Source organism: Cicer arietinum, chromosome 3, assembly GCF_000331145.2.
Source record: "Cicer arietinum cultivar CDC Frontier isolate Library 1 chromosome 3, Cicar.CDCFrontier_v2.0, whole genome shotgun sequence".
Lineage (NCBI taxonomy): Eukaryota > Viridiplantae > Streptophyta > Magnoliopsida > Fabales > Fabaceae > Cicer > Cicer arietinum.
Window position 1 is genome coordinate 59,421,300 of NC_021162.2, and position 1,629 is coordinate 59,422,928.

General features: G+C 39.4%; 1 protein-coding gene across 1 annotated transcript in view; it reads right to left on the reverse strand.

The window, feature by feature from the left end:
• Positions 1-1,415, reverse strand: part of LOC101500614 (phospholipid-transporting ATPase 1-like) — an 8,790-nt gene extending 7,375 nt beyond the window's left edge. The window contains exons 1-2 of the mRNA XM_073366762.1: positions 1,235-1,415; positions 2-960 (exon numbers count right to left, since the gene is read on the reverse strand). Coding sequence (XP_073222863.1) covers positions 2-862 — 861 coding nt within the window. The 5' untranslated portion in view covers positions 863-960; positions 1,235-1,415. The remainder of the gene's footprint in view (position 1; positions 961-1,234) is intronic.
• Between the last annotated feature and the right edge of the window lie 214 nt (positions 1,416-1,629).

Consider the following 1,629-nt stretch of genomic DNA (forward strand, 5'->3'; position numbering starts at 1 on the left):
TCTTAACAACCTCACCAGCCTGAATCTTTTTCCATATCTTGGACCGGAAATCACCGGACTGAAGAACCAAAGACTCGCGATTATTCTCATTGTTATCCGACCTATGTCTCCTCCAATCCTCATACCCATCCTTAATAGCAGTAACACAAAGGACAAACAAAAGCGGAAAAAGGGACACTGTCCTCCCAAACACAGCTAAGGGTGGAAGCTGATTGAGTGCAGCAATAGCAAGGAAATACAAATAAGCAACCCTATGGAACTGAATAAATAGATTCTTAGGCAAAAACGTAATAAAAGTGTATCTACTAGTTCGAATCTCATTCCCAGTAAACTCGTACTTATCATTGGTTTTCTTAGGATCATTTATATAAATCAACCTAGCCCTATCATCATGTAAGATTTGTTCATCAAACTGCACACTTTTATGGCGAATCCTGCGGGACGGAGCTGTTGTGACTGCTGCAGATGCCGCTGCTGCTGATGATGTTGTTGAAATTTCAAAGGGCACAGTAGTATTGGAATCATACAGTTCCATTGCACCCCGAGATCGCAGGCGTCCCCTTTCCCGCGCGGGGCATTCCAAAGGAAACTGCGAATCAGGAGATTGAAGCTCTGTTAAAGTGGAAATGCCGTTACTGCTGCTGCTGTTGTTGTGGTTGTTGTTGCAGAATGCTGAATGGAAGCTGCAATCTCTCGCCAAAACAACTTCCCGGTGGTGGTGATGGTGGCCGGAATCGGAGGTTGGAGGAGATTCAACAGCTTCGTCGAAGAAGGAAGTGCGGGATCCTGATTTCCGGTGGCGGTGATGGATCACAGGAGGAACGAGATCTGGTTCCGAAAGCAATGGTTGATCAGAACTCATATATAATCCTCCAACCACATTGGAGAATCGCGTTTCCGTACAAATTCACGGCGAAAGAATAAAATCGATAAATTAATAACAACGCATCGGTTTCGTCCCTGAAATACAGTGAAATGTTATTGTCGGTATATGATATAATAATAATTTGATAAAATCGAAGGATATTTGAGTTGAAATGAAACAAAATTGAAAATAACGTGGATGCATAAGGAATGATGGATGAATTTGATTTCCATTTGAGATATGTTTGATTTTTAACCCTAATGTACGGTTGTAAAAATGTAAAAACATGTGCAGACAAAAAGTGTAAGGATTAATGAGAAAAAAACAAAAGATATGGTGGTGAAATGAGAGAAGGAGGAAAAGGAGAACCTGAGGAGTTGAAATGGGGAAAGAGAAGGAATCAGGTGATGCAATGTTTGCAATGGAGTTGAGAGAGAGAGATAGGAACGGTGAACCACCAATTCAATCCTTTGCGTTGCTTTTGGTTTATTTTTCCTTCTTTCTTCTTTCTTTCTGTCTCGCTTCTTACTTTCTACGGGCCACCACCAAACCAACTAAATGCCATTACTCTTCCTTTTTCTTTTCACCATTTTATTCTTTTTTTTCTTTTACTAATTTATTTGTTATTTTTTTACGGACCTTCATTATTATTTTAAAATATTGAGGATTTATATGTTACATTTGCATATTGATATCCATATACTTTAGTCCTATAAAACCAACTAGCAAAATATTTGTGTGTTTGAAACACAAAGGTTCGCAGT